The 14520-nt window shown below is 34.3% G+C and overlaps 1 protein-coding gene across 1 annotated transcript; it reads left to right on the top strand.

Annotated features, from left to right (window-relative positions):
* Positions 1–500: 500 nt before the first annotated feature.
* Positions 501–14282, top strand: LOC135088638 (endocuticle structural glycoprotein ABD-4-like). Its single transcript, XM_063983561.1, has 4 exons — positions 501–588; positions 6128–6261; positions 6575–6746; positions 13805–14282. The coding sequence occupies exons 1-4, from the start codon at positions 583–585 to the stop codon at positions 13955–13957; spliced, it is 465 nt and encodes a 154-aa protein (XP_063839631.1). The 5' UTR covers positions 501–582; the 3' UTR covers positions 13958–14282.
* The last annotated feature ends 238 nt before the right edge of the window (positions 14283–14520 follow it).

Genomic DNA, 14520 nt, shown 5'->3' with positions numbered 1-14520 from the left:
CGACACTACAGGATGATCACGTCTACATCGCGTCGTGGTGCCGGGGTGCTATCGTACTAACTTAACTCTATCTAAATGAACGAGTGACAAAAAGACTTGTTTAGGCTAAAAGTGGGCCATGTCACTGGAAGACTCAGTATTGCACGTGTGGTTTGATGAAGGAAGGAAGCACCCGCGGGCTCTGCAGGACCGGTTATTGTGAAAATCTTTGGGTGAGGTGAGGCCAGTCTGGCGATCTTATTGAAAGGCCTTAGTCCAGCAGTGGAATTGTTGAAATGGCCAAACAATTGATCACTATTGCACAAAAATCGCTTCATAGTCTTGATGATTGAGCTTAAAATCCGATTTGCAAACATTGTGTGACTTTTGGATAATTTCCCGATATTACACTTTATTCGCGGCGCATAAGCTTGTTTTCGCGAGGTTTTGCGAGATGCATTGGCGGGATGCACTCACGGGTCGCACGAAGTTCATAGGTAAACAAGCCGGTATATAAACACCATGCAGTGTCACTGAGCACACACCCGTACTGTTTGTGCCTGTGACTGCATCCAGCAACCAGCCATCTCAGCCCTTTGCAAAATGATGGTGAGATAATGCATTTTTATATTATTTAAGTTAACTAACTGGCTAGGATACAAGGTTAACATTTTTTTAATCTAACGAATTACCTAGTAGGTACCTATTTCATGGATTCATCCAGATAGTAGTTAGTGGTAGTTGGAAATATTAATTTAGTTTTTACAACTTGTTGAACTCCTTACTGATAGCAGTACTTACTTAAGGAGCTCTATATCATTGTTGACGAGTGAAAACCTCGAGAGTACCGAAAACAATTTTTTTCAGGAGAGACAAAAAACCGTCCCCTGAATATTTTTACGAGCATTTCATGGAACGCGATAGATGAAACTACAATCATCCCATTCGAATATAGGTGAACTCATAATGTGCGTTAAGAGGTTTTCTACTTATTACATTAAAAAGTGTTTTTGGTAAAAAAAAACGACTTACCGACGAGGTTTTCACGCGTTAACGACGATATCTGCCAATAGGCAACCTAAGACGTAATACATAACACTAACTTAGTAACCGTGTTTAATCTTTCTTATAATATCCAAAATTCCATACTGTTCCGATTTTCATTTGTAGTTATAGTTGACTTCCATGATGACTATGTTAACTAATATTCGAAATCTAAGACTAAAAATAATTGATACTAAACGTTCCATACTCATACTAGAGATGCATAGTTGATGAATCTTCTGTTTTGAAATATTGCTACATCGGTTAAGTTAAATAAGAAGGTAAACACCTTAAAATGTCTTGCCCATACGTAAAGGTTATTAGGGAAATGCAACTGTGAACTCTAACCTTTGCCGGTAATTTTGCATAGCAATTACATTACCATTAAAATTCTAATCTAATGATTATTTTCTGATGACAGCCTCAAAAGTGTTTTTACTGTAATATGTCCTATTAATAAGCTTATAATATACAGGGCGGAATTTTGTAATGCCACCCTGGAGGGAAAGTACTTTTAATACTGTAGATAGAAAATTTTATTCAAAGAAAACATTCCTTAATTTTTGAAAAGAAAGAAAACTGCATTTCAAAGATTATACCATACAATTTTCTGTAAAATAATTAAAGTAATGATTTTATGGTTTTCCTTTCATTTGATTTATCAAGTTTGTTAGAGAGGTTTCTCGAAAACTTTCAGAAATCGCGGAACATACAGAGGGGTGATTTGGATAGCCCTAGTGATGCTCTACCTCAGGGCTTCGGCTTGACACTACTTTTTGGGACAAAAAGCACGTGACCTGTATGTGCTGCTAGTAAATTAAAATAATTTAAGATATTACCTTAAACTTGGAATGATTTTGTTATTGCACCTTCTGATGTCTTAGGTTATTTATATTTATTACATGCGAATGACACTTAAGTACCTATCTACAATATCCATAAATATAAACTTAAACTAACATAAATTTAAGTCATACCTATTATCAAAAACGTTTAGTAAGTACTGTCAATTGATATGAAGTCAGGGACTGTTTGCCTACTGCAAAATAGCATCTATTTTACTGTACCTACCTACTTTTCTAAGGCTGGGTTGCACCACCATCTTACTTTAACTTTGAAAAACGTCAAAAATCTGTCAAATTCCATACAAAAAACACCGGTTAACGTTATAGTTACGGTCAAAATTAGGTGGTGCAATTCAGCCTAAGACTGCAGCTAAAAAATTGAACAAAAATTTTTATTTATTTATTTTAAAATTAAATGCTCATAAAACATTGTATAAGGCGGACTTAATGCCTTTCGGCATTTTCCTCAAGTCAACCTTAGGGCCAAACTAAAAATAAAGTAGGCGGTATAAAATTAATATTGTATAATAGGTACTGACGAATTATCGCTGTCCCGTTACTAAAGGAACTGAAGAAATCCAGCGACCCGCTTTCTAAAAGTGATCTATTTTGTGAACTATCGGGAGTCTAGTAACCGAATCCTCTTTGAACTTAAATGCCGCGAAAGCTTTACCTCAAGATTTATCTCCTTAGCTTCGAACAAAGCAATTGAAATATTTATAAAATCTACGGAATCAGCTACATTGTGGTATGATTATTTCAAAATACGGGCATGTCGATGGTGTCCAATTATATTATAAATTTCTTCTGCTTTCATGCAAATCATCGTTAGGTAGCTCAGGTCATAAGTCGTCACGCTCAACATTCGCAAAAGGCAAGCCAGTGCATTTCGTACACAAATGCGATCGTTGTCGGGTCACGGTTCGCCTACCTCTTGGATTCCCGACAATGTTCTCTGCACTCCTCCGTCACGTTCTGGTGTAAGATATGACGTGTATTTACATACAAGTATTTACTTTTCAACCGCACATCTTAAACTGACAATCTGCAGACGTGCTTTTTGATAGCGGTAAAGATAACATCTTTATGCATCTCATCCTCTTGAGATGAGTAATTCTTTGTAATGTTCATATTTTAAGGGCAGTTTCTTTACCAGGAAAGACATTAAAATACCTACACAAATTAAAAGCTCTTTATGAAGAAAATAGCGTCCTTTCCACGTAGGTATATCTTATAATAAAATATTATTTTTATATTCCAAAGTTTTTGATTTATTGACTGTTATTGCTAAATTATTATACTTTAATTATAAAGGTTTTCACGCGTACGAAGTCGCGGGCACAGCTAGTTGTGAAAATAAAATTGATATTGGAGACTCAAATCCTTTCACAAAAAATGTAAAGTACTTTATAATAGCTTCCGTCTGAAATACGCACCAAAAAAAATTGTGTTCATGTTACATCCTACCAAATAAGGGTTCCCCTTGTCACTACGGAACCCTAAAAAACGGAGCTTTTGTAGGTACTACGGAAGGTTTAGCCCGAGAAACTCCTTTAGAAAAACAATTTACTACTTCAATATTCAGTAAAAGTTTTGTAATCAAAGTTTCTTCATGTTACAAACTTACCGCAACGAAGTATCCAACAAAGATCTTGGCGATTGCAATATGCATAATGAATGCATGCATACATGCTCGTAATGCTTGCGCTAATATTATAATGACTAAGCTTAATCCCATTTAAAGACGATATCGACTAAGGAAACGTCAAGATAACTAGTACCTCATTGAATCCTTGTCAATCTCTTAAATAGATTGACCAGACCGAGCTTATTTAGGTGTATTAATCGTAAGTAATTGTATAAATGTCTTAAGATATTCTACTCCTCCTTTCCTAATCCTTTAAGTAAATATTTCAATCTGTAATTATCATAAAAATCTGTTTCAGAATAATACAGGTACACGTATTATTCCCGTATGCAGGCCCGCCACCAACCGGCCATTGTGGAAATCATTGGGGGAGGCCTATGTTCAGCAGTGGACGTCCTATGGCTGAAATGATGATGATGATTATTATTATTACCGTACTAATATTTTTATGAATTCGAAAGTTATCCTATTACGCTTTCATGCTTAAACTACTGAACCGATTTAGATGAATTTTGGTATATAGACAGTTTGAAGTAGTTTAGGTCTCGGTACCTGTACCGAGGTACATAGGATAGTTTTTATTTCGGGTTTTAAAACGCATGCAATAAAGTTTTTGGACAGACATGATTTCGATTCGAAGATTCGAAACTACATAAATAGAAAGGGAGGGTATTTCATATATTTTTTAAAGACTGGTGGACCCTCTACCTCTACGTTCAAGTTTATTAACCACGTTACTATCAAACTCCCATATCCTATAGTAATACTATAATCTCCTCGTGGGGGAAATCTCGTGAAAATATATGCATATATTCAAGTATTGTCACATAAACTACAAAATGCGGTGTGTGGTTTCAGCACGTCTTCTTTATCGCGCTTTATTGTTCGCGGTGAAATGCACAGAGCTTGCTAGTAGGGTTACCACGCCTTAATAATTTCAGGAAATATTTATGGATCTAGTATTGTATTCAGAACGGGTAAATGTGCTCGTTAAAAGCTCAGTTACTGTTTTTTAAAATACGTATTATAGCCTGACCAGGAACATAAAAACCCTCGCCATGTTGCGGAAAAATAATGGTACTAATTTCTTTTAATGGCAACAGTAACTGAAAACTTCATTGACATGTCACCTTACATGTCAGTCTATTGTTGTCAAAGTGTAAACAAACTTTATTTTAAATGTTACCAATTGATTTTGTGAATTAAATTGCTAAAATATTTTTATAGTCGTGAAAGAAAAGTGGTTCACAATGTGTTAAAGTATTTGTCGAAGAGAAATACTAAGGGTTCGGACAATATTTTCATTGAATAATGTTTCCGACAATGGTTGTCAAATTGACTGACATGTTTATCGTATAGTACAGTCAACTATGAAAATTAGCTGTGGTTTGTTTCAACTACCTATTTTAAAGTTTTTTGTAACTTTGTAAGTGTTGAATTTTATGGAATTGGGAAAGAAGTACCGAGTTTGAAGCGTTCATGAGCAGACATTGTAGTTGAATATTCAAGTTTAGAATTTGATTATTGATGAATAATAATAAAATCCTACTTGCTCGATTGATGGTTTCATTTAATTTATTTAAACCAGTTTACCTGTTTTATAATATTTTTTGTTAATTTATGAAAATATTAAATATGCCCATAATCCTGAATCCTGATACATAAAGTTAGCCTATTAATTTAATACAGGTAAGACTGTACCCAGTGTTGCACTATCAAATGCAATTGACGCGCCTCTATGCCAGGGTTTTTATGTTCCTGGTCAGGCTATAGATTCATTTTTCACTTTGGTAGATATTTCTTTTAATCGACAGTTTTAATGTCGTGTCCGATACAGAAATATCTATTACTCACAAGTTACCTACTTAGTAAAAAGGAATGCTCGATCCGCAATTATTTCTAAATATTCCAAATAATGGTGACCCTACTAGCAGTCGACTTTCGCTCTTCCGCGCGAGGTGCATTTCCGCGAACTATGCACGCACGTTACATGGATTACGTTGGGGCTTTGAATAATTTACTGTACCACTTGTATTTATAATAGAGTTAATCATTTTGGTGACGAAGTATTCATAACATTCGTTTGGTTCTATAATTCGTTCGTTGAGATTGATACTCGAGAAAACGAATTCGAATTTTGTGCAGAAAGAAGTGAATAGGCAGGTAGGTACTTAAATTCCACGGCATAAGTGATTTACTTGCAGGCTACAATATAATAAGTTTTTGAAGGCGACGGCGCATCAAGCTCAACAACCGTGGCATCTTATTATATGAAATACTATTTTGCAACAAAAATAATCGAATGCCATTAATTAACGTTTACTTTAAAATTTCAATTTCGCTGTCCTTTGGCATTTTTAATACCCTACTGAAAACCACTTGATCTCGTAAAAATTTCAAAATGTCCAAACTTTTAGGTGTTAGTTATTTATTTTCTCCAAATACAGGCTTTTAGAAAGTGCTGTTGATTATTTTGGACATTCATAGAATACTTACCACATTCTTTACCAAACGGCCTTTACGGCGCCTTAAAAGGCTTTTGCTATCAATTCACAAGAATGCGTTGTTGCTTGCAAGTTGATTTTCAATTGTTTCTCCTGGCGTTTTGCAGATCTCACTGTTCCTCGTGGCCGCGTTTGCGTCGACGCTGGGTGCGCAGGCGCCGCAGCAACCGCCCGGCGACCAGATCCCGATCATCCGCTTCGAAACCGACGGACCCAACGTGGATGGAACTTATAAATGGCTGTAAGTTATAAAAGTTATAATATCCGATGACCTCATAAAGGTAGCAGAAAGGCTCTGGATGCGATAATGGAAATCAATGATTTCAACATCATCATCACTTCAGCAATAGGACGTCCACTGCTGGACAAAGGCCTCTCCCAAGGATTTTCATAACGATCCGCATCCAAGTTCTTCCCGTGACCTTCACCAGATCGTCGGCCCTGGGCCCTGCCCACACTACGTCTTTCGGCCCGTGGCCGCCACTCGAGAACTGCTCCAACGTAGGCTTTATACTTGTAAATCCGAGATTATTGCTTTGCTTTTCCCATTTCAGATACGAAACTGGGAACGAGATCAATGCGGAAGAGTCGGGGTACGTCAAAAACTTCGGCAAGGGCGAGGGGGAGGAGGTGCAGGTGGCTGAGGGGAAGTTCAGTTACAAGTCCCCGGAGGGCCAGCTCATAGCCCTCACCTACATCGCCGACGAAAATGGCTTCCAGCCACAGGTATTGTTATACAGGGTGTTTGGTAGAAAGTAACACAAACTTCGTGAATGTATAGGTCATTTTGAGAATAAAAATTCGCTTATTTTACTTAAGTGAGCTTACTGTTTTTTAAATTTATTTTCTTGTTTATATTTTTTTCCGAAATTTTACTTAGATAAATTTTATAAAAATATTTTTTTTTTCTCGCGTGTTTGTCTAACCTTCTACCGAACACCCTAAGTATCTAAGTATGGGACAACGGTACATCGAGCTATTACATTGTTACCTCTTATGTTGTTGACATTAAATGGAGTTCACAACAAAAATGTAGTCTGCTATGCTGTTGATAGTTGATAGTATATTTTTATAGGCTGCGTTTCGCTGAGTATTTTTATGTCCTTAAAAATTAGCCAAGTGCGTGTCGTGCCACGCGCAGTTAGGGTTCCGTAGTTGTCCGTCGTAACCACAATATATTTCAGAAGCAAGCAATTACTTCATCTGAAGTCACTTTTAATATTTTCTTCTAAGGAATTTTTATTAGGTGTGAAATTTTATCTATCTTAACCTTCAACATTTTGCAAACGGAAGCCTAAATCGAAAAATGGTCTTAGAAATCCCTAAGCAATTTTAAAAGACCTATCCAACGATATTCCACAAGATGGGGAAGAAGATGAAAAAAAAATCATCCCCACTTTACATGTTGGGGAGCTACCCTAAAAATTTTTTTTCAAAATTTTATTCTACTCTTTTGTCGGCGTGATTAATATACATACCTCCACAAAATTACAGCTCCCTGGTGCCAATAGTTTCCAAGCAAAACCTCGGACAGACAGACATATCGAAACTATAAGGGATCCTTGTCAGTACTACGGAACCCTAATAAAAAAATAGAGAGAGATTGGAAATACAAAAAATCTCTAATAAAGAGTGTAAAGCATGAATTATTAAGCTTTATACTAATAAATCCGAGTTTTAAAAAATAATTATATTTGTAAGGAAACATATTGTTTTTTATAAGATGTTAATTCCACAAAATGCGTTCTACGTTTCAAGATTACAAAATACATTATGCCATAAACGATCAATTCTAAATGGATACGCCCAATTAGATTCACGTTGCACGCATTTTAAATGTAGAGATACACATTTGGCTATTTCCCATACGATCGTTTAAGATCAAGGTCGCCTCACAACTCTCAAGTCCATTAAATCTAACAACTACAAAAATGCTCGTTTATACAACTAATTGTATAAAATGAGTTAAAGCCACTTTGTGCTGAATTGAGACTTATTTTATAAAACAATAAAATGGCCATTTAGCGGTTCCTGAAAAAGTTTCAGCTGTCTGAAAATCCCAATTCCAGTAGGATATTGTAGCCCTTTCAAATATGATATGATTTAAGCGCGTCACACACGGCGAAGATAATATAAAATATATATTATATTAGAGCATATTCTAGAATATCACTCACCATAGAAATCCTATGAACCATCACACACGACGAACTTAATATATTATATCTTAAGCATCTTAAGATACTGAGCGATATTGCAAATAATTTCGGGTTATAATATGTTATCTTAAGATACGAAATAGTTCAACTAGGGTGTAGTAACTTTTATTATTATGGGGGTTAAAGATTTTAAGCTTTTGCTCCATCTTCTGGTTTGTCACTTTCCATCATGTCAGGTGCAGGCCAAAGAGCCTATGGTTTAAAAAATATATGACTTTCTTTTTAAACTAGATTACCAATTCGTGTATCTTTCATTAATCATCAACTACAAATACATTCCGATTATACACGTACAATGACACAACAAAATGGCCTCAAGGGGCAATTCGGTTGCAATGTCGATTGTCGTACCAAAAAAGGATGCGTCATTACTGTATTTCACCAATTATGCAATGCAATGATCCATAAAACTGGACAACATACCATCACACTTACTAAGGTTAACATGCCTTCCGGTATAGGTAATAGAGCCTTGACTTTTTGTCTCTATTAAAGTCTATTATTTCTGTTTATAGTTTTAAAGCTTTTTGGGTCTGTCGATATTTTTTCAAAGTATCAAAGAATTATTTGATGAAACCATTCGGGCTAGGACGCCCGCCGTGATAAAATCTTATCGATGATTTTAGATGACAAATGTATGGGCTTATCGCGTGAAATCGATAAAATGGCGTGATTATGCTATCACGGCGCGCATCCTAGGCCTACTGGTAATGATTTATATTATGCTATAATGCTCTAATAGTAGTGCATTTAACTTATGATAAAAATAGTATTATGTATTATTATGATAGTAATAGTAAAATATATGTAGTTTTCATGGGAAGTAAAATTGTTTTAAAATGTTAGAAAGTTAACTTAACTCGTTGAAAAAAACCTAAAATAACTTTAATGATATATTATTGCTCTGGTATATCACGTGTACCGAAGCGATATAAAAACCTTAACACATAACGTATTCACGGAATCCAGCGCAGTTAATGTTTATGTCTTACAATGAAATTATTAACAGATGTTAAAGTACCAATAAAGATTATTGAGGCATGAGATTTTTTATGGCTAGTGCTCAAAAAATATTGCGATACGCAATAGTTGATATTAAAGAGGTAGACGAGGTAAAACATAGCAGTATTATGTTATCTGTGGTTGTGGTATGATTTGAAGTTAGTGTTCCAAGTCTTTTGAATTTTTTTCTCTGGCTTAACTATGGTAATTTTCTCTTTAAAATCTTTTTTAAATTATTTTCTAAGATATCACGTTTTTTTATGTCAAGTGTTATTATTGTATTATAACCATGGTTTGACTTAATGCTATTTGAATCTACACTTAACACTGATATACAGAACCACGACCTATTTAGTGCACATATTTGTATTCTAATTAGGTCATTTTTTACTCTACATAATGGGAATTTAAAAAAACACTTTTATATGTCAATTGGTTATCTATGTTAATATATTGCCATATCGAGACTTAAACCCGTTCTTTGTTCAATCTAACCTCGGATGAACAACACTAAATCTAGATAATACAACGTAATCAGCATTGACCTACTGAGTAGGTATACGAAATAACTTTATTTAAATGACATTTTTTTGCATTTCATCTGAATGAACATTTTGAAAACAAAGGCCAATTCAAATAGTCATCATGACTAAGATTATTCGTCTCTATAAGTTATTAAATATTAAAGTTTTTATTCCAATGGAATAAGTCATAGTTTCTTTCAACACGTATCTATAAGTAGGTGGGTACTTATTATTTTCTTATAAGTTGTATGTAGTTATAATAAATTAGTCTTTATTGGCGCGTCTGTTTTTTCTTCCTTGATGTATTTTTGACAAATATCTGTGTGATATACATAGCAAATATAAAATGTAAACCATATTCTTCTTCTTGTCGTGTCGACACAGCGTCAGCCCAAAACTCCGCCACAAGAGTGGCGTTGTCAGTACCCTTCATTAAATCTTCCTGTGCGTGCAGTTATTTGGGCACGCAGGGCACGACATCATGTAAAAAACTATTACATAAACAATATTAACGAATATATTACTTACTGAATTCAAAAAACTCTCACTCTTTTCTGGGTAAATTTAAAATAACCTACGGCATTATTACCTAGTGCGAAAATAATATCAATAAGAGCTAATATATTTATCATTATAGAGAGAACAGCTTATTAAACTAACAGAAAACGACATCAGATTAGGTATAAACTTCTTATCCAAACTACAAGGTTCAAGATCAATTGGCAAATGTTATAATGGCTTGTTGTCTGTACAATGGTTAGTGTGGCAGAGCTTTATCGAACTTTCAGTGAAAAGTAACACCCGTATTTACAAACGCTTGCTTAAGTGAAGCAGCAAATCCAACGCACAGTTGAATAGAGCTCTGTGATTGGTTCGTGTGTCACCCTGTGCGTCCATGCGCACTATGAGACCTCATAGTAATGTTTGTGAATACTTGCGGAAGTTAATTACAATATTGTGTTTGAAGAACAATTGAGCAATTAAATATCACCAAAGAAATGAATCTGCCCACACGCAACACTGGACACCTCATTGTTAGGCCTAATAACATAAAGAGATTGATTGACACCTTTAGGCAAGATGGTTATGTAAATGCCAGATTATTTAATAACTTGCGTCTACATACCTAGGTTTTGTTTCTCAACTATAGCAATGTTCTAAGAATTGTCTTAAAATAGAAAGACAAACGTAATAGTTATTTGTTCAACTAAAACTCTATTGACTTATATTATTTGGCACTAAATGCCTTCTTCTACCTTCTAACTGGTTATATCTGAGAAAAAATATATCTATCTATCTATAAACAATAAAGCTTCATGTAAATATCTACTTTAAAAATATGTAAGATTCCACAATTAATCAAACAATAATAATTATTATAAGAACGATTAGTGCACCTGTTACAACTATTTATGAAGCCTCAGTGTTTAGCTTGGACGTGGACAACAATAATAACGTAAACTTGAAAGCATTCGAGTAAAAATACTTAGTTGGATTTTCATAAAGCTTTTAGTTATTGATGGGTGAACTAAAAGTATTCTAAACTACAATGATGAAGTAATGCGCGCTTATTAAACTATACTATGAACATATTTACATGAATCACTACAAAAGATTAATGGCAGACTAAAGTGGGAGCGGTCCTGGCATATATCGCAAATTGCTTGGAAAGTACGTATCGCGATCGCGAATCGCGCCTGAATCATCTACGGTTGCGCAAACCGTCAAGGAAGGCCCGTGCTCAGGCGCATGTGAGTTGGCCAACACATGCATAAATGTCGCTACAAATATCAAACGTTGACCTGATCACCTGCCTGACCCCATGGTTAAAGCTAGTGTTTCTTTTAGCGCACTAAAATTGATCGAAATATCGTTAACACTGTTGCGAAGCAATCGATCGGGATATTTCGATGCTTAAAGTTCAGTGTTGCAGCAAACGATCATTCATTGGCAAACCGGCAGCTGACTTACATAACCCGAACATCTGATTTAAATCACACAGGCTCATATATCACTGTTGACAAAAATGTAAATTTCAAATTGGTTTTGGTAACGATCGGGTGCGGCTTTTCGATGAGCGACGCGTGATGGGTGCGTGACTTCTGGGCTTTATCGTATTAATGTTTCCAAAAGTAGGACATCATTCGATTTTGTTAATAAATGTGTAATTAACTAAATATCGAAACGTGAACTTTAAATGTCACCAGTTAACAGATAAATATTAAATATATTAAAGGCAATTTGAAAAGTAGCCATAATATGTACTATAATTTTAGTTTTGGTATTATTCATCTAGACATGATGGTATAGATGGCAAAGATTGGCAATTTTATCTTAAAGACTACAGTTTTAAATAGAAGTTTATCATCAAACTAAATGACTTTCATAGTCAACTGTGTAGGCCACGCGTAGGGTTACCAACTTTTCTTTCAAAATACAGTGTGAGTCACGTTAAAGTGTACATATGAAAATAGATGAAACTAGACCTATTTTTATCGACAAAAAAGTGGTCAAAAATTTTTTGAGATTTTTTTTTAAATTTTTATAGATTTTTTTTTCTTCCAATTACTTATTGTAAAGAAAACGTAATAACTTTTAAACTAAGCAGTATATCCTGATAAAATAAAAACAGTAATAATTGTAAATAACAGGCGATACTAAAAAAATACATACAATACACAAAAAATGCCAACAAATAATAAAAAATGATACTTTTTGAAAAAAATCTGCTTAAAAATTCGTGTTTTTTTGGTTATTTGATAAATTTCTCCGAAAAATGCCCCTATAATAGGTGGTTTTTATTGTTTTGTATTATTTTCTATTGTATTACCTTTGTAAAACCAAAAATTGCATGTCTCTATCCCTATCACAACATTTGCTATGATCGTTTGAACTAAGCCTCTCCGGGCGCGCCATTCAACGCTTCGTTAACAACGAAACTGAAAATGGCTCTAGATTAGTAATTTTGATAAAGACAAGTTAGATTTCAAGTAAAAACAAAAGATTTCGAAGTAAAATAAGCATTTTAGTTAAAATTAAAATTGTCCCTACCTGTAGAGGAGAATAATGTTGTGGTAGGCCTTTGTTCAAACTATCATAGCAAATGTTGTGATAGGGATAGAGACATGCAATTTTTGGTTTTACAAAGGTAATACGATAGAAAATAATACACAACAATGAAAACTACCTGTTATAGGGGCATTTTTTGGAGAAATTTATCAAATAACCAAAAAAACACGAATTTTTAAGCAGATTTTTTTCAAAAAGTATCATTTTTTATTACTTGTTGGCATTTTTTGTGCATTGTATGTATTTTTTTAGTATCGCCTGTTATTTAGCATTATTACAGTTTTTATTTTATCAGGATATACCGCTTAGTTTAAAAGTTATTACGTTTTCTTTATAATAAGTAATTGAAAGAAAAAAAATCTATAAAAAATTAAAAAAAAATCTCAAAAATTTTTTGACCTCTTTTTTGTCGATAAAAATAGGTCTAGTTTCATCTATTTTCATATGTACACTTTAACGTGACTCACACTGTATAAAGTATATTAGAGGTCGGAGAAGGAAAACAGACAGTATTAAAAAAAAAAACAAACAGTATAGCTCTACAACGCGTACTTTAATGTGGTGTTGGGCATTTACTTTTAAAAATATCTATGGATACTAGTGATGCTAGCTGAAAACAGTATTTTGTATACTTTATTTTTATTCAACAGTAAAAAGTATAATTTAGTGAAAAACAGTATAATACTGTTCAAAACAGTATAGTTGGCAACCCTAGCCACGCGGTCTTTATAACAAAACAACGCTCAAAACTGGATTAAATTTCAGTCATATTTCTCCTGTCTATGAATTAAACTTTATGCATGCAATGAAATGAAATTCAAATACTGAAAAGCTTCTATCTAAGTTTTGAATTTAATTGAGTTTTGTTATTTATTATGCACTGTAGATTCTAACTGAAACTAATGTTTCATTCTTACGACATATCACTTAGTTATCGTTATTTCAATTATATTATTTTTTGTTTTTCCAGGGAGAACATCTTCCCACACCACCGCCGATTCCGCCGGCGATTCAGAAGGCCCTCGAATACTTGAAGTCTCTGCCGCCCACTGCCGCCGGAGCCTCCTCCAACGTCCAGCCCCAGTACCAACCTGCACCGTTTAAGAATAAAGGACGGTTCTAAAAGCCTCTAGAATCACGAAATATATTTTGACTCATATACGACTCTACCATTTATTACTAAGAACATAATACTTGCATACCAAAACGTTGGAGATTGATGTAAGAAGTTATTTTCTGTAAAATCCTTCAATAATAAATCGTTATTCGATGTAGCTGCTACGAAATCTGTATACATTTAGAGTATTATAGGCTAAGCTGATTTTAGACTGAAAGATTGTAAAAAGATCTGGCTAAATGTACCATTACAATAGTTAGATATCTAGCCGTTAAGATTTAATCAATATGTTTAAGAATTTTTTAAGTTTATAATAAAATATATTCTCATATTTTTTGTTTTACTTGTCAACTTACATAGATAAGATTGATGGGGTACTTTTTGTTACCTGACTTGTTTTTGAAATCTTTGTGGCGTCTTAGGACAATAAAATGTGGTTTTAGGTTATACATGTGATATTTTAAAGAGTTTTGGCAACTGATGTCTTCCTAACGACCGTTTAGTGTACCTAGTGGTCCGCGTACCGGACTACTAAGACAGAGCTCGCGGGTTCCATCCTTGCACGTAAG

This window comes from Ostrinia nubilalis, chromosome 4, assembly GCF_963855985.1.
Source record: "Ostrinia nubilalis chromosome 4, ilOstNubi1.1, whole genome shotgun sequence".
In the NCBI taxonomy this organism is placed as follows: Eukaryota; Metazoa; Arthropoda; class Insecta; order Lepidoptera; family Crambidae; genus Ostrinia; species Ostrinia nubilalis.
The sequence above is the reverse complement of the archived record's forward strand: the minus strand, read 5'-3'. Positions and strand labels throughout refer to the sequence as shown.